Raw genomic sequence first — 27,326 nt, forward strand, 5'->3', positions numbered from 1 at the left:
TACGTGAGGGCGCAGAGGTCGGGTATAGTGGCGACGCCTAACCGCTGTGACCCGGGGCGAACAGGGGAGGAACAGGGCCTTTTCCCTTGGGCCTTCTCTCGATGCCGGCTTCCGCCTACCGGTGTAGGGGATTGGCTGAAGAGAAGTCAGGTTGCTTAGCAACCAAAGGCCGCCTCGTTTTCGGGCCGCGCTGCGCCCGCCATTTTGAGGTCAGGCCGCAAGATTAAGACAAAATGGCGGATCGTCGCAGAGGATGTGTGCAGGTACACAGGTGGGGCTCTGGTTGGCAACAGGGCTCAGAGGGCAGGCCCAAAAAAGGTGAAGGAGGCTAGTTAGCCAAGATATCACCTCACCAATGCTGTGGATTCTGTAGATGCTGCTTCATGTAGGTCAGGCAGCACGAGTGGTATATGCGGCTGGATGCTTCTGGTGAGCTCGTGTGGGGCAGGGGAGGGCTCCAGCCCTCTCACCCTTCTAGGCGAGCAGATGCAGCTGAGTGCAGCTATCATTATCCAGTTATCCACTATGATACTGGTCAGTATAGGTGTGATATCCTCTACTAAGGCTGTCATGAGTGTTGGAGGTGAATACATTTCCATTATAGCAAAGGTTTGGTTCCATATTATGTCATTTATATATACAAATCTTCCCCCTGTGTCTTGTGTTATACTGGAGATTATAAATGGAATTCTCTTGTGCAGTAAGATCAGTACACCTCTTGACCCCATGGAAAATCATGTCTGTATCGCGGTGCGGTAGTTGGTTCTTTTAAAGAAGTTGCATGTTGTGCCTACTAGGTGAGTTTCAGTAAGAAGCACTATGTCTGGGGTGTGTCTGTTTATGAACTGTGTTACCAGTCTTCTTTTGATACTCTTACCCAGGCCGCTCACATTCCATATCAGGAATCTCAATTGTTTAGTGTTGGTTCTAGCTATCCATGCTCATTGTGACATTCCCCATAAGGGAAATGCCCTCTGTCAACTGTGTCACGAGGTCTCATTATATGGTTAATATTTGGTGTGATTGGTGGACTTGTGCATAAAACAAATAAAAAACCTCCCATTCCCCCTTCCCATTCTCCACGCCAAACTGAAGCATCTGTCACCCAATTCAGAAGTAAACCGTTAAACAAATAGGTAAACACTTGTTGATCCCGTCAACACAACATTCAAAACAGTGTTAGACTATAGATAGGTAAGAGTATCACTTATCCATCCCACAAAGAACCAGTAGGGGTCCTTGTGCATTGGGCCACCAGCTATCATAAAGGCAGGGTATCTCAGCGGTGCATTCGAAATGTAAGAATGGTAGTGCAGCAGCAGTATTTTCTTGGTGATTATCAAGTTATATCAGTTCAACTGTTTTCACTTTAAACATTGTCCATGTTAGGTGGCGCCTCCGGCTCTTGTTGTGGTCACTAAGGTGGCGATCTTTCCGGTCTCGGTTGATTTCTGGCATTTTCCTGCCTTCTGTGTGGTCACCAGTCTCCTTCCAGATGTCGCTCTGTCCAGTTCCACGCTTCCCTCGGATCCGTGAAGTGTACAGTCATTCCATTATGGTATATTTTGAGTTGTGCACGGAATAAAGGTCCATATTTTATATTGAAAGACTGAAGGCACTTCTTAAGTTGATCAAAGGATTGCCTAGCCTTCTGCACTTCCCTAGTGAAGTCCAGAAAGAACACAATTCTGGAGCCATTGTATGTTATAGACCCTTTGGTTCTGGCCATCTGAAGCACGGCGTCTCAATCTCTGAAGTTCAGGAGTTTTGCTACCACTGTACGTGGCGGCGCTCCAGGAATCTGTCTGCCGGATGGTACTTGGGCTTGTTCAATTGAGAAACATTTCGAAAAAGTCTTAGGGGCAAATAGGTCCACCAGCCATTGCTCAAGAAATAGCTCCATACTCGGGCCTTCTGTCTTTTCCGGCAGTCTGAGAATCCTGATGTTATTGCGTCTTGATCTTCCCTCTCCCTCCTCCACTCACTCTTCCAGCGTTTTAAGGCGTTTCATTACTCCGGTCATTTGATGGTTTATAGTACGTAGACCATCCTCCGTCTCTGTTATACATGTTTCAGCTTCTCCTGTGCGGGAGGTGAGCTTCTGCAGATCATTTCGCAGTAGAGACATTTCTGTGCTTATGCCATCCATCTTTTTTTCCATGGAAGTTCGTGAGCCAGCGATGGCATTCATTACATCTTTGAGGGATATGTTGTCCTCTACACCCTGTGCGTCGTCGGATTTAGCTTGTTCCATTGGGGGAGCTGGGGCGGAAGTTGTGTATTGCTCCATTTTGCTCTGTGTGGTAGCATTTTCTGCCCTGTCCTTACCCATGTCGGGCTATCCAGTGTTATAGTGTATTTAGTACACTCCTTGTCCTCAGTTGTTTGTTGTGCAATCTGGTTCAGGAGTATATCCGCCCCCGATGCGCCAGGTTCGTGTGCCTGAGGTATTCATGGCGTTTCACTATATTTAGCTGTGAGTATGACGTTGTTATACTGGGATGCACCCTGGCACTGCAGTTATCTACGATTCTTTTGGGGAGCCCTGTCATGATAGATCTCAGTAGACGATTGATTAGTCCTCTCAGGGTCTCAGGCATTTGCTACCATTTGCTATGCCTCTGCTGCCAGCTGCTTACAGTTTTGTGAATTCGTTCAACCATTAAGTGTAGTTCCACATGCGCTCAGTTGGAAGTATCCCGTTGGGGTATCAGACGCAGGAGTTGTGTCCCCTGTATGTATGTGTCTTTGGGTCTATCAAAGGGAAACCTCTAGCGTCTGCAGTAAGTGCACTTTGTATCGGGTGCACCCATGTGTGTTATGGAGATTACGTATACATTGTCTGTATATCCTTATCAGGGACCTGCCCATGTTATTTCAACTTTTGTTTGTGGCCTAGCAGCAGTATGTATAATTTTCAGAGTACTATAGCTTATCACTTGTCAAATTGGGTGAGTCCCATTTACAAGCGGGGCACATTATGGGTGCCGACAGCAGCCAGTGTCCAGACCCCAGTCCTATTAGCAGTGAACAATCAGCGCAGGATTTATGCTTTCATTCCCCAACCGCAGTACAGCCCTGCATGCAATGCTGTGCCAAGTCAGTACCTGTAGTCCCAGCACATTAGGTTTGTGTTGAGTATTGGCCTCATTAGCCGCTTACCTCCGGGCTCTTCCTCTGGGACTTCAGCGTTTCATGCACAAATCCGTCGATTCAGTGGGTCTGGGCGTTATGTGTCCTGTTGCTGTTTGTGTTCCTCTTCTTCGGTGCCTCTGGGGAGCTTGTTGTGCGATAAGCTGATCAGCTTGTGCCGTGTATGCGGGCCTCAGACGTTCGGCGCAGGTTGGCTTCCAGGGAGGACTCAGCCCAGTCAGACCGCGGTTGAGAAGCACCTTCTCGGGTCTCTATCAGTGGATGCAGTGTTCCTTTCACTCTGATCGATTTCCGGGTGGGAAGCAGCAGTACGCTTTCCGGTGCTCTGTTTGCTTCCTATGTTGGGCTCCACTCCTTGTCTGCTCCGCTCCACTGGTGGTTTCAGATTTTGCTCCGTGGCACTGCATCGGATGGTGGCTCTTGTCATTGTCACTGGGCCCGGATAGCCACTAATTTAGGCAGGGAGGGAGATTGTTAATTCACCGGGTGTCCCAGGCGCCCCACTGGCAGTCTCTGCGGCGTGCTGTTGTTGGTTCACTGTGCTTGGGGCAATGCTCAGCAGTTCCCCCCCTGCAATCCAGTCCCACAGGCGGTGACACTGAGGGAAGCCCTTGTTGGCGCCACAGACTACTGCTGCACAGTGTATTGGGAGCCTGCACTGCCTTTGTCTGTTTCCGCCCTTGGTGGTTCACTTCACACTTGCGACCGGGAATATTGTCTCCATATGTCTGTGCTCTTCCCTGCGCTCCGATGGCGATGCGGTCTTGACAGTTTGCACCACGGGAAGTATGCCATTGTTTGGTCGCGTCACAGTGCTCTCTCCCGCTCATTGGCCCCGTTGGCCATTTTGGCTAGTGTGTTCCATAGACTGGCGTTTCTTTCTTCTGCGGATATCTTCCCGTTTCCACGCCGTTATGCGTCCACATTTTGCCAAAGTGTTCCAATGGTGTTCCGCTGCGTAAGAGTGTTTTTTCAAGTAGTTTCATGCATATTTTCAGGATTTTAGCAGGATCTAGCCGCGGCCCTGGGAGCACAGAGGATTCACTTCCTCATTACTTGCACGCTGCCCACTGCCCCCAATTGTCCCAAAATGGCATGGTTGAATGTGTCAAAAGCAGAGGATAGATCAAAGAGAATGAGGACAGAAGGGAGATTAAAGCCAAGATTAGAGAGCAAGTCTTCACGGGTGTTCAGGAGAGCAGTTTCTGTGCTTCTGGCAGCTCTGAAGCCAGACTGGTGGTCATGGAGGCAATCAACAGATTCAGTATGTAGATTAAGCTGGGAAATGGCAAGCTTTTCCAAGAGTTTCACCAGGAAAGGAGTAATGGAGATCGGGCGATAGTTAGCTGGAGAGGAAGTATCGGCTGAGAGATTTTTTAGAAGGGGGTGCACAAGAGAGTGCTTAAGGGGAAAGGGGAAATTTCAAGTGGCAAAGGAGTGATTGCAGAAATTGTCCAAGGCTGGAGCAAGGGTGTCGATGTGGTCCTTGATTGTTCTGGATGAGCAGGGGAGAACCTGCTTTGATGAGACTTTCATAGATTAGACATGTCTAGAAACATTGTTAGGGGTGAACATGGGGAAAGGAGGAGGAGAGACGGCCTTAATCGGGCAAGGAGTGGTAGAGAAGGAGGACGAGGAGGTAGAGGAAGAGGGTTGACAGGATTTCCTGAGTTTCAGTAGTGAAATGAGAGGCCATTGCCATGCAGGGGGCCTGGGAGGGAACCAGAGAGGTAGAGACTGTAGCAAGGTAAATATTATATTTGGATAAATCTGTGCAGAATTCTATTACTTGGCCATCTCGAAGTGATGCTAACTGTACTTACATACTAGCCCCAGATCTCCTAAACCTTCAGTATTGCTGAGCATTGTGAGAGTTTGGTTAGTGTGAAAAGTTCTTGCATATCAACTAGGTTGGCCTCCCTTGAAAGCTCAACAGTGTTGGGTCTGAAAACTCCCTCATAAAAATACCCACACCCGTGATCTTCAGACCTTTGACTGTGGAGGAGTGGAAAAGGGATTAGGAGTCATCCCTATATTATTTAACATTTCTGTCATGTACCTAGCTTCTGGTTCACAACATTCTGCAGATAACATGCAGATGCTGCTTAAACTTGATAGGCATGTCAGTGTCACCACAATTAAATTCCAGCAATGTATGGGTGCAAAATGGTATGCAGCTCCATTGATTCGAATTTAACTAAGATAGAACCTTACATTTGGTTGGTGATGGTCAGTGGCGAACTGTGAAACTCCTATTTCTGGCTTGATGACACGTGGTAAGTAATAATAATAATAATAATAATAATAATAATAATAATAATAATAATAATAATAATAATAAGTTATTTATTATATAGCACTCCACACCCACAGGTCCAACAGCGCTGAAATGATAGAAAACATTATTAACCCTCAGAGTGGTACTCAATTTATCAGCCTCGGGAGGATGAAAGCCTAAATTGACGTTGCTGGGATTAGAACCTGCCACAGCAGGCTGTGCACAGATATCAGGGGCGAGTGCTTAGCTCTCTGTGCGTTCTGACAAATAGCCCTCAATTCAAGTTGGACGCAACCGCTCTTAAGCACCCCAAATCAAGGTATGTACAATTTTACATTCAACCCTCTGACACCTTCTGAGAACATCTCCCTTTCTGGAAACAGGAAGGATTTGTCTCATCTGGAACATCTGCCATCATCTTTTCGAATTGGACTGTAGGAAACACCTATACATGAGGCCCACCTATTTTAGTTGGAACTGGCATACAATGCTACACCCCGTACACTTTCATGAAGTTGCATGTTTGGTCATGTCGTGAGTGTGATACATTCAAGATGGTTCAACCGGAGCCTGGAGATTCCCGTTAGATGGATAAATGTGGGCCCCAGAGTATTTATTCAGCCTCTGGCTTCTTCTCGACATATATGATGACTGTATGTAATCTTCCTGGTCCATTTCCGACGCTCTGTTATAACTTTCATAAGACTGGTGACATGTCTTTAAAATTCAATTGGGCCCCCACACATCTTCAGCCGGGCCTGCTATGCACCCAGTGAGACAACATAACATTTACAAACTTCATTCCACCCAGAACATACAAATAATGCATTATTTATCATTCATTCAGATACAAAAGTCAACACACATATGCTTGCACTCACTCACTCACTCACTCAAAAATGCACCCAGCACATCCATTGACATACACTGACATACACTGTGTGCACACAACATTTATATGTACATACACAATAACACATGTAAACACTGGCTCAACGTCGATTGAGTAGACCAGGATTTATCCCCCCCTGATTCCTGATCTGTTGGGCTACGTTGACTTGACTTGGCTGAACTATAAAGCCATGGCTGAAAGGAACAGATTCACTAGAATGTCAACAATTCAAAGAGGGTGTCCAAGGGGAAAGGTGTCCCGCTGGCAGGACAATGTGTGCCGAGCAATTCCTGCTCAGCACGCTCATTGTCCTGGCAGCAGGACACCTTACCCATTGTGAATGGTAGAGGTGTCCCGCTGCCAGGACAATGTCCCAAGGAGCTCCGGGCAGCAGAGGGTCCTCACGTTGCTCTGTGTCAACAAAGCATTACAATGTGAGCCGGCCCATTAGGCACTGATGGGAGGGAAGGGGGGTACTATTATTGTCCCTTTAGAAATGTGAATGGGAGGGAGTGTTCGGAAGTGTGAAGGGTGCATAATGTTGCATGGTTTGTGAAATAATGACTATGCCTTTAAAACCCAAGGGGGATTAGTTAGGCTCACATTAACAGCATGATGCTATTGTGACTTTGCATGCAGGATGGGGAGAATAAGACAAAAGCCATCCTCTCATTGCTCAACATATTTCTATGACAATTTATATAGTGTATGGTTAGTTTACTATGAAAGGCTAGTTTATTATGATATGCTAAGTCATTTATAACACGCCTATACACAAGTGTTTCTAGGCGATAAAACAAGGGAGGGAAGACAGAGGGAGGACAAGACAACAAGCTTACTAGGCCTTGTGTCATTCAAATCGTGCAAGTGCAAGAACGAGAGGTGCAAGGGGAAAGGGAGGGCGGAGTGCAAGGGGGAGGGCAAAACAGGGCAGCAATGGTCTGAGTAAGAACAGCCAGGGCAGCACGTCTCTGGGTAATGCAAGGATTATGTAATGTGGTTTGCTTCCAAGGCATTGTTAGAAATAATTATTTAAGCACATGAAATGTAAAGCAAAACCTTAATAAATATCTATATCAACTAAACCCTGGAAGATGCGTGCTGTTGCTTAAATTGTCCACATCCCAGTTGCACCATTTAACCAAAGTGTGTGATCCTAGAAAAATCACGTAATCACCTTGTGCCTTATCTGCAGCTCTGTAAGTGATTCTGATTCACTTCAAAGCTTATGTTAATATATCATGCTACTATAATTAAAAAAAAGCCAAATGACTATAGAGTTGTTCTATATGTAACAATAGTGCAATTTAGGTATTTTGCACCACAAAGTTATTTGCCACTAGGCTTATTATGGCAACTTATTCTAAAGTCACTTCCATGGTGCCTCCAAGTATCAAAGACTCATGATGCTTCTTGCAATGTCCTTTTCTGTGAAGTCACTTCTGTTGGTGCAATCCATATGCTAATAAGGAGGTTTGCATGTATTTTGTCCCAGAGGGCTTGGAGAGAGCTCTAATAGATGAGTTTCCTGAACCTGGATGGAATGATCCTGCAGTTTTATTTTTCTGTTATGTGTTTAAATGCCATCTGCCACTAATGTTACCAACAAAGTATATTGGGGCATGGGTGGGCAGTTCGGTGGCGTGATTGAGACCATGGGGATTTACACGCACTGCATTTCGCTACTCACCCCCACTCTTACAATGCTGGATACTCCCCTGCTTAGTTTGTTAAGTGAAGCAGTTTTTGGTGGCCTGTAACCTGAACCATGACACCCATTGACTAATTTGAACCAAACCATCCTGAAAAAGTGTCTTTATAACTAGGAATACTTATTGTCAGTTTGGTGAACATATTGTTGGCGACAGGGGGAAAAGTCATATGGGGCTCCCAAAGTTGTGCTTTTAACACAAAATCAAATACGGTTCCTTCTGCGCAACAAGAGCAAAAACTGCTTAACAAAAGTTCACCATGTTTGAAGGCGTATATCACTCAGCTTCATTTCATAGAATTTGCAGTGTGCAACAGTTTTGGGTCACATGTTTTCTCAGCTTGACTGTTTCCACTCTACTTGAGGAGGGCGCACCTTCCGTCAACTTCATTTTGAAATTAGGATGGTGATGCTTTAGAAGCACCTGAAAAGTGGCAAGACTAATTTTAGAGGCGTTGCAGAGCTGTAGCTTGCCACAGAGAATGCACCATTTGTTATTGTGTCTTCATACCTGGGGCCTTAATGTGTACTGTGAGCTCTGCCCACATTGTTCAAATCTGACTGAGGCCCTCACTAGGTTCAGCCCACAGCCAATCCCCCAACAAACATACACAAACACAATTGAACTTTCTGCTCTGCTTTCTAATGCCACCCGGGCCATGTCTCAAGTTACACCGGCCTAACCTCTTTGCACTCACACGCCTCCAAACAGAAACCAGAAGGCTGAATGAGCTTCCTAGTTCCTGTCTGTGTGTTGCACAACCACAAAGCTGGAAAGTGACTTTTTGCGCTGCGGCCTGTGGAAGTACTTCTGCTAGCATGACACCAGGGGTGCCGTGCCCCGCACCACCCAGTTCAGCACCCTTGCTGCTGACTTTTAGTTAGGCCAGCTAGGGTGAGGGACTGAGCCACGCGGGGCCTCCTGGCCCTGAATATGCCACAGCGCGGCTGCCAGGCAGCTCAGCATTATTTAATGAGACAGTGCAAGCCTGTCTGGGCACCCCAGCCAGGCCTGCACTGTCTAATTACATAATTGATGATTGTGGAAACCCGGCCCTCCCACCAAAAGATGGGGGGCCAAAACAGCATGCCACAAAAGGTGGGGGGACAACCCCCCACCAACCTCTACAATTGCGCCCATGCATGCTGTACTTAAGCAGAGAGGCTGTCAATCTCCTGCCACCCAAAATCATATTGTATCCAGAGTAAAATGTCATCCTGATTCCTATTTTTTGTATATGGAGGCACACAAAGTGTGTTTATGCGTAGCAACTGCATTTATGAGAAATTGTGGGTGGTATGGAGACCTGCCATTAGGCGAGATGGGCTGTGGTGGGTGGGGGCGGGCCTTTTAGTAAGATCACGGCTGTGTACTACAAAATACCATTTCATGTTCCAAGATTTACATGCAAACCTTACCTAGATGTTTCTTTCAATCCAGCATGCATCGATTCCTTCCAAACCCATCACCCTCACAGAAAACACTAGGCACATGGTCTGCAACATCTGGTAGCACCCTAGCATGCATTGCCTACCTCCCAAACTGTAGATAATTGGATGTTTGAATCCCTGATTCTCCTTTTATTGGTTCCTTCATTTGAATGATTAAACAGATATTCGCAACCCCATTTTTTAAAAAAAAAAACTTTATTTTTGCATTTTTTCAAACTTGTTACATTTACTTTCACACCCCAATGGGGGTGTGTTCCCCATGTGCCCACCATCCCCTCCACCCCCCGTCCCCTGTCCACCCACCTGCCACTCTCCGCTATATATCCACTACTCATCTTTATGGGTGAGTGTCTATGCCGAGGCTCCTGCCTGACCAAGGTTTGTGTCTCTACTTTGAGTATCGGGTTCCCCCGTCGAGGACGATGCGTCATCTGTTGTTTCGTTGATTAGGAATGCTACAAATGGGCCCCAGATGTCAGGAGGGCGTGCATGCTGTGGCAGTGTTTTGATGAAATCGGACTCAACGTCTTGGCAGTATAGAATGTCTTTCTACCAGTTAGCCACTGTTGGGACAGGTCCCCGACCCCAGGTCATGGCGACTCTTCTGCGTTCCAGGGTCAGTAGTACCCCTGTTAATTTCCACACGGTAGGTGAGAGTTGTTGTGTCATTCCGAGAAGTGCCACTATCGGGACAGGTTGTGCTTCTTCCTCTATAATTGTCGATGTGGACTGAAGGACCTGGGTCCAAAAAGGTGATATCTTGGGGCAGTCCCATGCGAGGTGAACAAAGTCTGCGGTTAGATTTCCACATCTCTCGCATTTTGCCGGTGAATCTGATTATTGTTTATTCTGTTTGGCAGGGGTAAAGTACGTCTGGTGAGGAAGTTGAAATGAATTTGCTTGAGACGTGAGTTTAACGCTATTTATTGTGTTTGTCGTAATATAAATGTCCATTCTTCCTCTGGGATTACAGCATGTAGGGATTTCTCCCATCTAGATTTCGCGCGTGGGTTAATGGTTGTTGTGTCGGATAGGATGGATCTGAAAATGGTTGAGACTAATCTCCCTTCGCCTTGCATTTTGATCACGTTGTGCAAAAGCTGCCAGGTTAAGGGTTCCCGCGGGAAGGTGGGAAAGAGTGCTTGGAGTGTATATCTGGTTCTGAAGTAGAGGAACTTATCCAAGGTGGTTACGCCCCCTCGCTCTGTTTCCCGTTGCAGTGTCATAAAGATGCCTTCAGTGAACAGGTTGCCTAGTGTGTTTAACTGCAATTTCGCTACTCGGATGTGGAAGGCTTTTTCGGAGGTCAGGGGGATCCCTGGGATAAATTTGATCAGATGAAGGGGTGAATATCTTACTGCGACTTTGTATTTTAATGCAAGTCTCTTCCAGACCCCGTAAGTCGAGAGGACAACATTCATGGTGTTATAGGGCACTGGGAGCTGAATAAGGATGCCTGCCCTCAGCAGGTTAGCGTTCGCCAAGGCGCTCTCTATTTGTACGTGCGGTCTGACGAAAAAAGTGGCATACCAGTGGCCGAGGAACTGCACCTGCGCCGCCCAAAATTATCTCTCTAAGTCCGGGAGCGCGAGTCCCCCGTTTGAAACTGGGAGTATGAGGGTTGAATCGGCTATTCAACCCTCATCGGGTTTGCCCGCCCAGAGGAGTTCAAGGACAAGACTCTTAAGTTTCTTTAAAAAGGGCTGTGGGATTAGAATGGGAATGTTAGAAAAAAGGTAAAGTAGTTTTGGTAAGATCAGCATTTTAACTAATGAGGCTCTTCCCCACAGGGTTAGCGGGAGGGATTTCCAACGGTTTACTTTCTCCTGCAGTGTTTTTAATGTTGACTCGTAGTTGTCACGGAAGACTTCATGGTAGTTTAGTGACATTAATATCCCTAGATAGCGTACCTGCAAGGTTTCCCAAGTGAAGTGGTAGTCATCGGCAAATGGTTCAGTAGCTGGGGTGAGCGGGAATATGTTTGATTTGGTATGATTGATTTTTAACCCAGAGATTTCCCCAAACTTTATCACTTCTCTCATTACAGGGTTGAGGTTTTCAGCGAGGTTTCGGGTGAACAGTGCTACATCGTCAGCATATAGGGATATGATCAGCTTATGCAGGCCTATGCTAAGTCCCCGTTGGAGTTGATTAGATCGTAGGGACGACGCAAGGGGTTCCATTACTAATGCAAATATTAACGCTGACAGAGGGCACCCTTGCCTGGTACCCCATTGCAGCTTGATAGGAGCCGATCTCGCTGAACCCACTACTATTGTCGGCTGTGGACTGCTGTATAGTAAGGATATAAGTTTAATGAAGAGGGCTCCTAGGTCCATTCGGGTGAGTACCACGAATAGGAAGGGCCACTCTACCGAGTCGAAAGCCTTCTCGGCATCAAGTAATACTGCGATGGCTTGATGATCGGGGTTAAGAGCCTCCATTACTCCGAAGAGTCTTCTGATGCCGAATGTTGTGTTGCGGCCTGGCACAAAGCCTGCCTGGTCCGCAAGTACAAGACCCGGCATCAGTGGTTGTAGCCTCTTAGTGAGTATTTTCGCCAGTATTTTATTGTCTAAATTAAGTAGGGAAATGGGTCTGTACGATGAACATTCCTCAAGGGGTTTGCCGGATTTGTGTAAAAGGATAATATTGGCCTCCCGGGTAGTCTGCGGGAGGGATCCCAATTCCAGCGCCTCGCCGTAAACCTCGGCGAGAAGAGGGGCTAGGGTGTTTGCAAAGGTTTTGTAAAATTCCCCGGTTAGACCATCGGGTCCTGGGGCTTTGGTGTTTGGGAGGGATTTGATGGCTTCGACAATTTCATCGGGCGTGATGAGTTCATTGAGGGGTTCTCGTAGATCTCTTTCTACCCAAAATAGTTTGGTGTCTTCAAGATATTTGTGTAGTGCTTCAGTGCCTGAGATGTATTTTGAGGTGTAGAGGTCTTGGTAAAAGGATCGGAACGTATCTGCTATTTCCTCGTCTGTGTGCACTATTAAGCCATGACTGGTGCGTATCCTGTTGACCATTGTGGGCTTCCTGTAGGCTTTTACTAGTTTTGCTAGGAGGGCACCCTGTTTTTGGCCATCGCATATTGTCGGATCTGGCTGTTCCAGCCTAGGAACTTTATTTCACGTTCCGCTGTGGTCCTGAATGTTTGTAGTTCTTCTTTAAGAGCGGCCTGAACGGCGGAGTCATCTGCGGCAGAGAGTTTAAGTTTGAGGGTTTTTAGGCGTTCTTCACTGGAGGTTAACTCGCAACGAATCAGTTTAAGGATGCCGTTCTCTTTGGCCAAGCAGACCCCTCTCACAAAGCACTTTAGTGCCTCCCAGATCGTGTTCCCTGAAGCTACCGAACCCACATTGGCTTCTAGGAATGTTGCGATCTCATCGCATAGGTCTGAGGCGAACACTTGGTCTTGCAGTGAGCCCGGCTTGAAGCGCCAGTGTAGTAGGCGAGACTTGTAGGTGGCTGGATTGAAAATGAGGGTTACCGGGGAGTGATCAGAGAAGGTTTTAGGTAGTATTTTGCAGGGTCCCCGCTGGAACGAACCTCCGGTGGAGATAAAGAGGTAGTCAATTCTGGAGCTGGTGTTGTGTACTGCTGAGTGGAACGTGTAGTCGCGCTGTTCCCAGTTGCTGTGTCTCCACGCGTCTACCAGGTCATAAACTTTGCATATTTCTTGTATTTGAAGGGCGGCCTTGGAGATTGCCAGAGTTGTGTTTTGCGACTTGTCTTTTGCTGGGTCAAAGGCAGTGTTGAAATCGCCACCCCAGATGATCGTTCCCACGGCTTGTATTGCTAGGTGTGTGAGTACCCAGTCCAAGTTATTTGCTCCATCCACGTTGGGGCCGTATGAATTGACTAGAGTGATTTCTTTTCCTTGAACTATTCCTCTCACCAAAAGGGATCTGCCCTCATTGTCTTTTATGGAGTTTACCAGTCGAAACCCAGATCGCCTGTTGATCAGGATCGCTACACCTCTGGCGTAGGCTGAGTACGAGGAGAAGTATCTATGGCAACCCCAGCTAATGGCCCAGTGGTGTTCTTTTGTGGGCAGGAGATGGGTCTCTTGGATCATGGCCACATCTACTTGATGTCTCTTCAGGTATTGGAGGAGTTTCCTTGTTTTTGAGGGGCAGTTGCCTCCTCTAATGTTCCAGGTGGCGACCTTGAATTGTTAGGTTATTGTGTAGATTAATGCTGTTGTTGTTAAGCCTGGCATGTGGAAACCTCTGGTGTCGTTGGCAGCATCGGCGATTGACTCCAGGAGGCCTCCAGAGCGAGTGGAGGAGAGGGGGTGACAGAGCGTGGTGAGCCGGGGGGGTGGTGGGGGACGACGGTCTGGGGTGCATTCCCACCTTCCTTCCTTACACAGGCAACCCCCAACTCGCCTGTTGGTTCTTTTGGTCAGGTTGAGATCCACAACAGCGTTCTCCCACCCATTAATGATGAACCGTTGAATTAACTTTGCTGTGCAAGGGGCGATAGGGGCTTCCCAAGTTGCACAGCCTCGGAGCGCTAGGCTCTTGTGTCTTTTCGGACCAGTTGCTGTGTTTTGTACTCGGGATTTAGTGCTGATGACCTTGATGGATTTCTGCGGCTTCTTTCTCGTTGCATGCTGGCTTGGTTGGTGCTTAGCCCGGGGCATCCTTCTCGATCTAGGAACGAGTTAGCCTCCTCTGGTGTTTGGAAGAAATGGACTTCCCTCCATGTTGGACTCTGAGGTGTGCCGGGAAGAGCATTGAGTATGAGAATTGGTTCTCTTTCAGCCTTTGCCTTGTGGTAGTAAAGGATCTTCTCTGGGACTGGACTGCCGGGGAGATGTCAGGGTAGAAGTGGATCCTGTCTCCATCGTGGTGAAGCTCCCCTTTCTCCCTGGCTGGTCGCAGAATGGTATCACGGTTTTATAGTTGAGTAGTTTTGCTATTATCGGCCTAGCAGGGTTCCCTGGGATGGGTTTGGTGGATGGGATCCTGTTTGCTCTTTCCATGACAAAAAGGTGTGAGAGGGCATCATGGCCGAAAAGGGTAGTGCATAGCGATTCCACAAAGTCTTCCATTTTTGTATCAAGCTGGTGTTCTCTCACCCCGATAATCCTGATATTATTCCTTCGGGAACGGCCTTCCAAATCTTCGCATTTAGAGGTGGTGACCTTCATTTGGGTCTTGAGCTGGGAGATTCGGGCTTCTAGGGTCACAGGGCTATCATCTAGGTTGGACACACGCTGTTCGACGTCGTTGAGTCGCTCAGTATGGGTGTCCATTCGGTGTTAGAGAAGATCCACTTTCGAGGCAAGGCCATCCATTTTGTTGTTCAGACTCCCTATGCTGGCTTTCAGGTCAAGTAAAAGCCCTTTTATGTCTGTGGAGGAGGTTCCTTCCTCCATTTGGAGTTCGCTGGTAGTAGGGGTTTCTGGCTCCTCTTGTCTTCTAGGGGTTTTGGGGACTGTTCCTGTTTTAAAGTTTAGTTTTCTTTGTGACCGATCTGTCTTCCCCATTTGACCTGTTCTGTTAGGGGTCATTCCGTATTGGTCTGGACACTCGTATCTGGTGTTGGAGCGCAGGTTGTCACCCCTCAATGGATTATGGCATGCCTTATGTAGCAGGGGTTAGGGGCAGCAGCGTGGCCTGATGGATTTGCTGAGCTTGGGTGCTGCGCTTATCTTGGTTTCCGAGTGTTATCTTGTCGAGTTCCAGTAGGGGTTGATGATTCAGTGTCAGGTGACTAGGGAGCTTTGGCACCCACGCAGTGAAGTTGTGGAGTTAGCCTGTTCCACTGGGTATTGTAAGGGTGTGGTGATTGTTTCCCTTTGTTACTTATGCCAGGGGAGGAGGTTCTGGTATGCCTTTGCCTGGGCTGTGTGGCCGCGGTAGTCTGGTTGCGCAGGGGAGGTTCGGGGGGAGTTTCTTGTAGTTATGGCAGTGATCCCACCCGCCTGCTCCGTACCTGGTTGTGATGCCTGTGGCTCGGCGTCCGTTCAGGTTAGCCGTTCGCTCCGTTAGGCTTGTGATGAAGTGGTAGGAGGGGCCGCCGCGCGCAGCCTCCAGGCCGGCACCCTGCATCCCGGTCTCCCCGCACTGAGCCGCAGGTCCAGTCGTGAGGAGGGGGGAGAGCCCGGGGAGCGGCGCGGACCCCTGCCTCGCCCAGCACACCCTCTGCGCAGGCAGCAGCTCGGGAGTTCGCTGCATGAGCCGCGGCTGTGGGTCCCTCCCTCCGTGATCGATTTCAGGTGCTTTGCCGGAGTTGCTGGCGTGGGGGGACAAGGGGATGGGGCGGGCGACCTTGGCTTTCGCCCGCGGCTCGTGGGCGTTCACTGTGGCTGTAACCCTTGAGGATGCGGAGGGGGCGGGCAGCCTTTGTTGGCCCGCACCACACTCGGGCTCGGGCTGCTACTCTGCTCCCCGGCTTCTGGTGCGCCTGTTCGTTCTCTTAGGGGCGCCGGCCCGGGGGGCTGCGACTGTGGTCTTGGGTGTCTCGTTCTGGCTCCGATTTTCACTGCTCGGCAGAGCGTTGTCTGGCACGCAAGGGAGTGCTGATGTCAAGGCAAAGGTGGTTAGAAGTGACATGGATTGAGCATGATTAATCGCGGGCCATGCGGGGGCTCACTAAAAAGCAGCCATCTTGGTTGGCCCTCTAGCGCCCTCTCTTCGCAACCCCATACACACATGATTATGTCAAGTCAAAGTAAAGTCAAACATGTTTATTCGAATTTTTTAAAAAAATCATCAAACAATCAGTCAATAAACAAATACATACCATCAATAAAAATGTGCAATTCCTAAAAACGAATACTTAGGAGGTTAAAATGAGACAAACAGATAAAATTGACCAATAGCAAGTTCACATTCATTAATTCGTAGGATCCTATTTAAGCAGGGGCACAATAAATATCAGTATGCAAAGTATATCCACTATATAGATGGTTCATAATTTGCTTTCGTCTTCCTGGGGTCTAAGCACATTTTTCCTAAAGTACATTGCTTTTTTAAAAAATGTAAGCAATGCACATGCTGTAAAAACACAGTCAGCACTAAAAGTGCAGCTTTGTGGTGACGTATCTTGGTTTTCCTTAGGGCAGGTAGCAAGGTTGCCCTTCGAATACCTGCGTACCCTGGGCAAAAAAACATAAAATGAGCTAAATCTTCCAGCTGATGTCCACAAACCGGACAGCCGGCCCCGTCTTTGGATCCCTTCCACCCAGCTGTAGTTGCTTGCAGGCGAAGTGAGTCAAAACGTGCCCTTGTAATAAGCCACATATCCTTTTTGTAAGGGCTCCATATTAAATAGGGTTGGATCCCTGAGGGCTTACTAATCATAGAGTGGTATTCATCACATTCGTTGCCGTATTCCCGAAGTGTTCCTTTCCTTACTATGGCCTCTCTGACCACAGTTTTGTAGCAAGACCCCTCACTCTTGGTTATGAGTGAGACTGGTGGAAAAAGATCACTAAGGTTGGTCTCCCCGAGAGCATTGGAAATATATGCAAGTAGAGGGATTTTTTGCCAGGCCACTTTGCCCACCGTGGTTCGAATAATAAAGTGGAACAGGGATGCAAATTTGTTGGCCCACAATCGGATCCAAAATAGGATTGGAGCCAACGCCCATTGATCTTCCCAGAACTCCATTCCCAGTTCTCTATGTATGGAGATGCACGCTGCTGAGTTCGGGAGCCCCAGAAGTTGTCTGAAGAATTTATTTTCCTTTACTTGTATTTCCCCAACCTTTGTAAAGCCCCATATGGGGGCACCATACATGATGATGGCCAACGTTTGAGCACCATAAATCTTAGTAATTACTTCTAAGGGCTGGCCCTTACATCTCAACATAAAACGAAAGATTCCCCCCAATTTTTTGGCTCATTTTGGCCGATTGTATATCCACATGGGTTCTACCGTTCAGGGCTTCAGAAAAACTGATGCCCAGGTAGTCAAAGGCCTTAACACCTGGTATAATTTCTCCGGCAAAAAGCATTGGTTTCATCGCCACTGGCCGTTTTCCACCCGAACAGGCCATCACTGCCGATTTTTTGGAATTGATTTTTAGACCTAGATTACACATAAAGGTTGTGTATGCGTTAATCAAGGCCTGTAACGCTCTGGGGGTTCTTGCTAGCAGGACGGTATCGTCCGCATAAGCTAAGACTGGGAAACCCCAGCCCCCCAACACCAAAAAGTCGGCCAAAATAATGATGAGTTCAGGTGATAGACCATTAATATAGAGGCAAAAACAGATAGTTGCTAGCACGCAGCCCTGCCGGACACCACACCCCACCCTAAAGCAGGCCATGCAGTGTCCCCCTAGGCCACTATATACACACGCCTGTGTGTAGCTCGACCACTACCTTCAAGATGTCCCCCGGGCATCCCATGGATCCGAGCACGGACCACAATTTCGCCCTATCTACCTTAACAAAGGCAGTGCTCAGGTCCATAAAGGCCAGCTAAACAACCTCCCCCCTGCAAAAAACCGAATTGGCCACCAAAAGATAAAGATTCAGGCTCTGTTCCATTGTGCCGACCCCTGGGCGGAAACCGAATTGAATGTCAGAAAGGATCGTAGCCTCTCCTAACCAAGATTCAATACGGGCCAATAAGATTCTCCCGAAGATCTTAAAGGAAGAGTCTAATAGGTAGATCGGTCTATAGGCACTTGGACTGCCCATATCTCCTTTATTAAAGATTGGGAAGATAATAGCCCTTTTCCACAACGGTGGATAATTCCCTGATAGCATACATGCGTTAAATACTACCATGAGTAATGGTGCCCACAAGTCCAAAGAGTCTTTAAACAAATCTGAGGGGATCATATCCGGTCCCGGAGCCCTATTATGGGCTTGCAGTTTAATAGCCTTTCTGACCTCCTCGATCTCAAATTTTAGGCCCAAAGCAGCTAGTTCGGCACCAGCTTCTATAACTCCTGCCCCAAACAGGCAGCCAAAATATTTTAACCAGGCCCCCTGCTCCACATAAGTCCCTCTGCCCTGATTAGTCCTACACCCCACAGAATCACCCTTTACAAATTCCCAGAATGCTTTCTGGTCTCCGCTCTTGACAGTAAATAGGAAGCCCTCCCTGGCTGCCCCTTCAATTTCCTGTTTTCTTCTTGTTATTTCTCCTTTATATGCGGATCTTGCAAGAGCTATCGCCTTTCTGCTAGATGTAGGGTCCTTAAGTCTCAACAGTAGAGTTTGTTTGGCCTCTTTACAGGCCCAATCGAACCACCCCTTCTTGGACATTCTTCCTGTAGCCTTAAAAGTGGTAGTAAATTCTGCTGTGAAGGCGGCCACCAGTTCTACAAATTTGGCGACCACCACCCCAGCTGGTAAATTGTTCCCCAATATATCCAACAGTAGGTGTTCCTTTTCCCTTATTACCTGAACATGTAGATCTTCTTCTAGTATGGTCCCCCATTTAATTCTATGAGAGCCAACGGCAGTACCCAATGATGGACACGGGGCAATGACCTTAGGAACCCCCAGCAGGCCATTTAAGGACAGGCAAATAGGGTGGTGATCGCTATGAACATCAGCGATCACCTCAAAGCTTACAATGCGCTCCCAGAGTCTTACAGATATGCAGAAATAGTCTATTGTGGAGGAACCCAAGTGATTGTTAAAGGTAAGCTCCCCCGGTATATCCGGAGCTAGACGACCGTTAACAGTAGGTAGGACCCATTCATTCAACCACATGCTCAGCTTCAGGCCCTTAGGGCACACTCTCACATCTCTCATACAGGGTGACGGGATGTTCACTACCCAGTCCTCCCATGGGTCCGAAGCGTCCTTGGAGGTTCCCACTCCCATTTTGACATTAAAATCACCACCCCATATGTATGATGTGTTGGTGTTACTTTCTTGGGACATTAAGTCCTCCATAAACGCCTTAACTATTGGTAGTTTATTTGTCTCCGAGATATGCGGGCTGTTGTAGAAATTAATTATGCATATTGTTTCACCCTTTGTTGAGGACAGAGAAACCACCTGTAAGAAGTCCATTCCTGTGGGTATCACCTTGATCCTACATTTAAGTGAGGATTTGATTAGGGTACAGAGGTCCCCAAAACATCAGCCTCTAGCCCTTTTATTGGCTGGAATATCAAAAGATGTGAAGCCATCAAGTTGCTGAGGTACCAAAGCCCATGTTTCCTGTAATAAGACCACGGTATTAACTTGCAACAGGTCAATCACAGGCCCAAGCATCAACTTATTCGACGAACCCGCTATGTTCCAAGAGAGCAGACGTAGGTCAGTGGTCATACTCACCGAGCCGCTACGCGGTGGGTGGAGACTAACTGCTCAATTACAGGGATAGTCACCTGAGGCTCACTACCCCCTGGTACATCCTGTAGTCAATCTACGTCTTCGCATGAGGTTATGATCTCGTACTGGTTGGACAGGAGGGTACGACTAGATGAAACCTTCTCTCTCCCAGAATTTGGCCCCCTCTTCAATAGGATAGTACTCCAACCTTCCCCCAGATCTTTATTTTGGGTAGGCCGGGCAAGGGTGCTTCCTTTTGGAGCAATACCCCTGCCCCCTCTTCTACCAAACACCTGGCCATGCTGTACCTGCACCCACATTCTCACATAAAAATAGTCCAATGGGAGCAGCTTGCTAATAAGGCTCTTTCCATTTGGTTTTAATCCCTGAGCCAAGTTGGAGTTCAGAAGGTGGTTTACTATTAGTACATCTGAAAAGGTCACCACGACACAGTCCCCTACAAGGTCTTTATGCTGATTTCCAACCCAGCCCACTCTTCTAGCCATACGGATCACTGTTGGGTTTATCTTGGGCCCCATCAGGTTGGAATTAATCCAGTGCGATGTCTTGTTTATTAAAGAGAGAGTTGATTCATAGCTACCATTAGGGAGTCCCGGAAGACCTGTAATTACCCCCACATACGGGGCTGCTTCGGGTGGTAGATTCAATGTTGTCTGGTTCCCTTGTGCCAGTACTGGGGCTGCACCCTCAGGGTCCTCTATCGTAATAGGCTGCATAAACCTACACGCCTTGCCCCCGGCCTCTACTAGGTTCTCCACTTTCACTTCACCATCTCCTGCGGACTGCCTACTTTGTGCTTCCACAACCATGTCACAGTGATTTGGCTGCCCCCCCTTTGGGAACACCCCGGGGCCACTTGGCCCCGCCACGACCCCCACCTCCTCCCCCCTTTTTATCAGGTCACACAGTTTAAGGGCAATTGCTTTAATGGAGTCATCCATAATTGCTAAGGTATTTAGTACACCCTCCTTTAGCCCCCGCAGAGAGGCCAACAACAACTGAAGGGGTTTTAGCGTTTCATCCAATAAGGATTCCAGCCATTCTTTGTCCCCCTCACTAGCAGACGAGGAGTCCAGAGTCGGGCAAACCATGATTATGCGGTTTGAAGGCCAGCACTTTGAGTTTCACATTGAAACAGTCTTGGCCTTACGTCGTCAGCAGAGGATGCCACATGTACCCCTTGTTTAGACTATCATGAGACTGGACGTCGGTCTCGAAGCTACAGGGAGGTTTGGGGAGGTGTAACAGTGATCTCTCTTTAACTCCCTAATATCCCATCGGTCACACCTCTTAGTCTAGAGTTAAACAAGAGGTTAAAGAGAAACTAGTTACCCATTTCATAGGGAGCCTGTACACGCAGGGTGTACTCTGTATAAGGTGGATGGACGGGCGGCATCTGGTATAACCCATGGGTGGCATAGATTGCAGCAGAGTACATCGATGCAATCTGAACAAATATATATAGAGTTTTAGCAAGTTAATATACAAAAAACAAGTTTCTGTTAACAGAACATCTCGTAATAAAAACATATACAAACACACAATACACAATTATTCTGTAGCAAAAAAAAAACGATCATACGCGAGATCAGAGGAGAAAGACCTTAACCATTCTAAAGACAAGAGCAAACGCACAGATAGAACTAGGGGCGGGTGAGCCTAGCACTGCAAATCAGGTTGAATTGATTTGAATCTGCCTAAACCTAGCATCAGAATGCAATTAAATAAAACTCAATGAAAGCATAAATAAATTAAAATAAATGAAGTGAAAATGGAAAATGCAGTCAAATGTTTGAATGAGGTTGAGCCAACAAGCACTCGTATCTTATCAATTACAGCGATTTAGGACGTTCAAAATGGGGATCAAACCTTTCTAATAATTTTGATTTATAGCCCCAAATGGTTCAAATTATTTGAACCGATTTAAAGAACCACTGGTTGATTAGGTTTCAATTTGCTGCAGGCCAGTTTGGCTATCTATTTTGAGAATACAAACAATAACATCCCTTTCCTTCCTTCCATGTAAGCACTGACTCTATAGGCGTCTTGCACCACTATATCAAACACTTAATCTGACATCCCGTAAATGGGCTGCCTCCAGTGTCAACAACAGGAATGACCCAATCCATCAACCCTGGCATCAGTAAATCAAGAACAGTGAACTGCAACAGCAAGGCCTAACAGTCCTCTAGCTGTTGGAATGGGTGAGAGTGGAACTCCACCTGCCGAGAACTTAGTTTCTGTGCCATGTAGCAGGTCAGGCTGTGGCCCTTGGTGTTCTGCATCTCTTCCGTGGCTATAATTAGCAGTGTCATTTCGGCCCCAGTATGATTCAGATGGTATGCTCACCTTGAATACCCTCTCTGGTTGTTTTGAGACTTTGGAGAAAACATGTCATATCGAGTATTCAGTGGATGTACACAGTGCTGAATGGGCTAGTCCACTTATTCTTGCAAGCTCTAAGGTTTACAGTCTGAGAGATCCAGACCTGGTTCACTGGAACTCATGCTGGCCTTCTGGTCTTGTTTCCTTCTTAGTCAAGTGTATATCTATATTCTGTTGAAGAACACACACTTAGTTTTATCCCTCATTTAGTAGACCTGGGGTTGCCTCCCCAGACTTCCCTGAGTACAGAGAGGAAATCCCCCTTCAGGTCATCCATACAGAAACCTGAAGGGATTAATCCCAACCGCTTTCCATGGGACCATATAACAGGCATAGAGGAGGATGGGCAAGAGCCTATGGCACTTACTCCTAACGGGCTGTTCTGTGGCACTAGTCATCCCCTTCAAGGTCTTGTTGAACCTGTCTGCCAGTTACTTGGTCTAAGAGTGTTTTTGACAGGGAACTCACAGGTTATTTCAGAGTCATCTCACACAGATTTGTAACCACCATGAACCTTTTCCAACTGTTATAACACCGCTTGAGAACTCAATGGAAGTCAGGGTTCAAGGCAGCACTGAGGCAGCTTCTGAAGGGTATTGCCTCTAAACACTATGTGGCATAATTTGCAATAACCGTTATGTACTTGTTGCAAGACATAGCACACAGGCCTAATGGATCAACATTCATGCCTATGGCTGAACAAACACTCATTACTGGCCAGAATATCAGAGTTTCTTTGTTTTGCCTTCATGCTTTCTTATAGCTTGGCGAGTGTGAATGGTTGTGCAGTGCAGCATCATGGAGATTCTCATCTGAGGGCAGTAGAAGTTAGCATTCAACCTGCCCTCTACTCCCAGTCCCTAACCTCCAGGTGCCCTTTCCGAGGCACAATAGCGGCAGTTGGTTTCTTCTGTGGCACTGGGTTATTCAGTTCCAACTGGCACTAGAGCTCTCTGTTGAAGAAGATCCCATGCCAGTCAACTTGGAACAGTCAAGGGAGTTGTTATTCCTCCTGTTCAGAGGAGATATGTATGCTTTCGTGTTCCAGGGTGCCAGACTCCCCCTGAGCTTGATAGACATCTGCTTGTACTGGGAATCAAGATACCTGAGGTGTTGTCAGGTCAGCCAATTCAGCCACTGGGATTCCTGTAGCCAACACATCCACCTACTCAGCATATACATGGCAGGGCTCTGGTTTGCCAGAGCTGTTCTCCTGTGGCAGGATTAACTAGTTCCTGTTTCCTTGCTGGTTTAGGCTCTGGGATTCCAACGGTGGACTCTGACCACTCTGCCACCAACAGATATTTTGCATATGGCTCAGTTCCTGCTTCACCCGCCCAAAATTCTAGCTGATCGTTCATAGGATCCTTCTAACCAGTAGTTGAGAGCATGCTGCTGCATTTCCCTAGGCAGCTACCCCACCCAAATACACTTTTTACTAACACTGCTGAGAGCATGCTTGAGAAGAAACTGTTCTGGTCTGACATGCGTGCTTACTACTATGCTTTGATTGGCCACACTATCCCTGACCTCGGCATATTGCAGGAACATTCTAGTATTAGAGGGCACTCTGTTCAGGAATTCCATGCCCTTCTCCCATCCACCCAGGTATAACAATGTTCTCACTTTTTTCACTGCAGCAGTCTAAACAATAAGTCACTTGAGAAGTGAAATGGTGGTTCCCATGGACAAGTAGGATCATTCTTTTGGTAGTTTGGACTCTTTGACTCGCAATACAATTATTTGGTCTGAGAACATATAGTACTAGCCTTTTTGTTTGATAGACCCAAAAGTGATCAATGGAAAAACAAGAGACTCACACCTGGGCATCCCCCATTCAATCCCGTTGCACTTAGGGCGACTCAAAATAGACATGAGACACAAACTACACCTCACTGACTGCCACTTTTGGGGTGGGACCAAGTCTGATATGCATATGGGTATCCTCCTTTTGTAATGGACTCGCAGGATGAAAAACAATGGCCTGGAGGTTGCCCAGAGCAATCCCTGTAGTTAGTTAATTGAAAACCTCCCAGCAAACTCCAACTTTGCAAAAGTTAGATTATGTGGAACAGATATGCCCAGTCATTGCTCCCAAGTTTGCTGTGCCCAGAGAGATCCAAGTTACACCTCCCTGGCGGTGCCCCACCAGGCTGAAACATTTGTGGGGTTTCCTGTGGTCTTGAGTCCTAGCATTCCAGGTGGGAATGCCCCTTTTGGGTTGATGACCATTTTTGTTATATTCCTTTCCCTTTTGAATGGCACGACAAAATGAATACAGATGGGCTGGTGGGTTGCCCAGAGCAATGCCATTAGTCACGATCCCTTCCAAATCTTCCAGCCATAATTCTTCAGTTTTGCAAAAATCCTTTCCCTTTGGCTATTTTCTTCCCTCATAGAGGTTGGGTGTGTCCTCACTGCACAGTGTTTTGTTTCTTCCCAACTCGGTTTGTGCTTTATAAACCCCAAACATACACACACACATACATACACACATGCTGTTGTGAGCTGTCTTGCCATTTTAGGGATTGTTCTTTTACTTTTTTGTTTACTTGGGCTTGTTACTTAAAGCTTCCTTCTGGTATTCAGCACCTAAAGGCTAGGGTACTACCCTGGAACCCTAGACAAAAATAAGCTCTCGTCATTATGTAACTCCGGAATCACTTTTCTATTGAGCTTCTGTTCTGTTTTCAAGTTGGTTAGGCTTTAGAAGCCAGACCAACAGGTTGTACTCCAAACACTGACGTTTGGATTTCTGTATCAATTGCCACTTTCCCAATGGTGCCAATGGTTCAATAACCCTGTGTGTGATTCTATGCTTCAGCAATTCTCCTAGTAGGAACTATGTTATATTAGTCGGTGTTATATTAGTCTTTCCCCTCACTCTCTAGCCGGCCTCCCTTGGGCTTCTTCCTGCTCCCAACTGCAAGGCTAAGGACCTTGGCATTATTTCGACTCTACCCTCTACTTCTCTCCTCACATCTCCAATGTCTCTGAGAAGTCAAAGTACCAAATGCACCTCCTCAGAGGTACTCTCCCTTTCCTCTCCTTCCCCAGAAGCTCACTGTCTCTAGAGCTCTGGTTCTCTGTAGGCTTGATTACTGTAACAGCCTCTTCTTAAATCTGCCTGCCTCTATTCTCCGCCCTTTGCATCTCATCCTGAACAGGACTGCGAGGCTTGTCCTTGGCCTCAAGCCCAAGGATCGTATCTCTCCAGCACTGAAATCTCTCCATTGGCTCCCAGTGGCTGCAAGGATCAAATTCAAGACCCTTTGCATTGTCCATAAGGCCTTCTGGGGCCTGGGATCACAATATCTCCAGCTTTCTCCCCTGGAGTATCTTCCTACTCGAGCCCTTTGCTCCTCCACCTCCAACTCCTTGAGGGACAGATGCTTTCCCAAGCAACGAGATGGGGCAGATCTCTCTCCTAAGTGGGCGCCTCCCTCTGGAATAGACCTGCCTCTCTGAAACTTGAGCAGAACCATCAACGGTTCCGGAAGCAGCATTAGACTTTTCTCTTTGCTTATAACTTTTCTCTTTCTCTTCCCTGCTGATCTCCTGTCTGATACTGCACTGGTTACCTGGCCACCCTCTGAACCACGAGCCCAGGTCCCTGCCCTCCCATCTGCACAATTGCACTGCCTCCTGGCAACCCTGCACTTGGGGCTGTATCTGTAACACTACAGCCTCCCTACCTTCACTATCTAGCACTTGCTGCTCTGCACCTTATCTTGCACTGCCACCTGCTGGCCGCTCTTCTTGTTTCTTGTGCTGTTCCTATCTCCTGCACTTGCTCCTCATCCCCTCACTCGGGACTTTTCCCCTTTCCTCTCACCTACACTTACGCAAGCTCAATGTCACTGGGCCTAGTAAGGTCGTTTTCTTGTCCACCCCTTGTGTCCCCTCCCCTGTCTCTTGTGTATGGGCACGCTATAAATACAATATCATATCATAACATATCATAAGTGTTCATTATTTACAAGTGTGAGGTAGATATGTCTTATTGACTGCTATATTTAACAACCTTTTTGCGGAGTGGCAGGCCTAAGTCTGACCAATCTAAAAGGTTAATTTCAGGGTGCTTTAGGAAGCATGGATAACCATTTGACGTTGTGAGTTCAGGAATCTCGGCGTCAAAGAGTTTGGTCAGGGTGTGTACAGTATCTAACCTGTTCCTAACCAAAACTTTTCCAACTATGTTAAATATAACCCCCTTTTTGTAGGGACATGCTCACTCTCTATACACAAGAGACAACTCTGCTCCTCACAACACAATATGCTGCCTGTGTTTCGCCAACTGTGGAGCCATCAAAGGCCCACCTTTCAATATTTTAGAACCTATCCGGTAGCTGATACTCATCTGATGTTTCCTGAATGCCTACAAACGCCCGCTCTGTCCAAAACAGCCCTAGTGTTGACCTGCCTACCAGCAATCTGTCAACTCTAATCAACAAGACTACTATTTAGTGGACGTATGCACTTTAAAGGTAGGGATCACATGGCAATATTTTAAAACACTGCCATCCTCTCCACAGTGCCTCCGGATATGGGACTTGGATTCTGCTCGCTGTCTGAAGGTGATGTGGCCCACCTGCCCAGATGAGATGCCCACTGGTGCTATTATGAGTATCTCAGTGGCCAGTGGGTACCTGGCTTGCTGTGCCGATGCTTGGATATGGCTGTACCATTTGGGCACCGGCAAGTGCCTGCACACCTACAGGCACAATGAGAAACGGTAAGTGACATACTCTGCTTATACTGAGTCATTTGGTGCATATGCATAGGGGTAATCTGATAAACATCACAGCAGCCATCTTGTAAGTGTGATGTTTATTGATAATTAACGCCACATCCCCCTTCTGAAATGTAACAGTATAGTTTACTAATGAACTCAACCACAGCCTCATTTTAAGTACACAATGTACACATGGATAGATATGCTCCACATTACATATATTGCCCATACCGCCAGCTCCTCCACCTGTGCCCTGGTGATATATCCACCCTACTGGCTCTGCCCCAATGGCTATGTCCTTCCAAAAGAGTGCTCCACCAGGACGATAGGAACATTGGAGAAGGTGATACTCCCAGTGGTCAGGTGCTAGGAATCATAATCAGCGTTGACGATTTGCGCTTCACTCAATAAGTCGAGAAACCAGTTCACACTGGTAGG

General features: G+C 47.3%; 1 protein-coding gene across 4 annotated transcripts in view; it reads left to right on the plus strand.

Moving 5' to 3' along the window:
- LOC138503489 (F-box/WD repeat-containing protein 7-like) overlaps positions 1-27,326 on the plus strand; it is a 733,637-nt gene that overhangs the window by 493,013 nt on the left and 213,298 nt on the right. For all 4 annotated transcript variants that reach the window (XM_069623260.1, XM_069623261.1, XM_069623259.1 and 1 more), the window contains one exon: positions 26,689-26,888. In XM_069623260.1, coding sequence (XP_069479361.1) covers positions 26,689-26,888 — 200 coding nt within the window. The remainder of the gene's footprint in view (positions 1-26,688; positions 26,889-27,326) is intronic.

Source organism: Ambystoma mexicanum, chromosome 11 (genome assembly GCF_040938575.1).
Source record: "Ambystoma mexicanum isolate Mex_15411 chromosome 11, UKY_AmexF1_1, whole genome shotgun sequence".
NCBI classification, from domain to species: domain Eukaryota; kingdom Metazoa; phylum Chordata; class Amphibia; order Caudata; family Ambystomatidae; genus Ambystoma; species Ambystoma mexicanum.